The 461-nt window shown below is 71.6% G+C and overlaps 1 protein-coding gene across 1 annotated transcript in view; it reads left to right on the top strand.

Moving 5' to 3' along the window:
• RASAL3 (RAS protein activator like 3) overlaps window positions 1-461 on the top strand; it is a 31,174-nt gene continuing 30,713 nt past the window's right edge. Inside the window, exon 1 of the mRNA XM_014960098.1 lies at window positions 1-436. Within this exon, the coding sequence (XP_014815584.1) occupies window positions 1-436 (436 nt within the window). The remainder of the gene's footprint in view (window positions 437-461) is intronic.

Here is a 461-nt window from a genome sequence, read left to right as displayed (position 1 = left end):
ATGGAGGTGGAGACCCCCCCCGAGCCCCCCACTCTACTGAAGACCTACAAATGGCGAACGGCGGCACCCGTGGGTGACCGGGAAGCCGAGAAGGCCACCGGGCCACCCGGCCACCGGGCCACCGAGTCCCCGGGCAGCCGGCGCTGGACCCGCTTGCAGGGCTGGAAACGTTCCTACAGCCACCCCGAGTCCGATGGCCACCAGGATGGGGCTGGGAGGGGCCACTCCGGTTCTGGGGGGACACCCAAGGCCACCCCCCGCCGGTCCCTCTTCCAACGGGCGTTTTCGGCCCCCTCCAAGGGGACCAAGGAGCCGCGGGGACCCGAGGGTGGCAGGGCCACCCTGCAGAAGTACCTGCGCTCCATGTCCAAGAGGAAGGGGCACGGGGAGAGCGGTGGCCCCAGGGCAGAGCCCGTGGCCCAGGAGGCCGTTCCAGGTAGGGGGGTGGTGGGGAGGGTGGG

This window comes from Calidris pugnax, unplaced genomic scaffold (genome assembly GCF_001431845.1).
Source record: "Calidris pugnax isolate Ruff unplaced genomic scaffold, ASM143184v1 scaffold498, whole genome shotgun sequence".
Taxonomy (NCBI): domain Eukaryota; kingdom Metazoa; phylum Chordata; class Aves; order Charadriiformes; family Scolopacidae; genus Calidris; species Calidris pugnax.
Note: the sequence above shows the minus strand (reverse complement) of the source record. Positions and strands in the feature narration are given on the sequence as shown.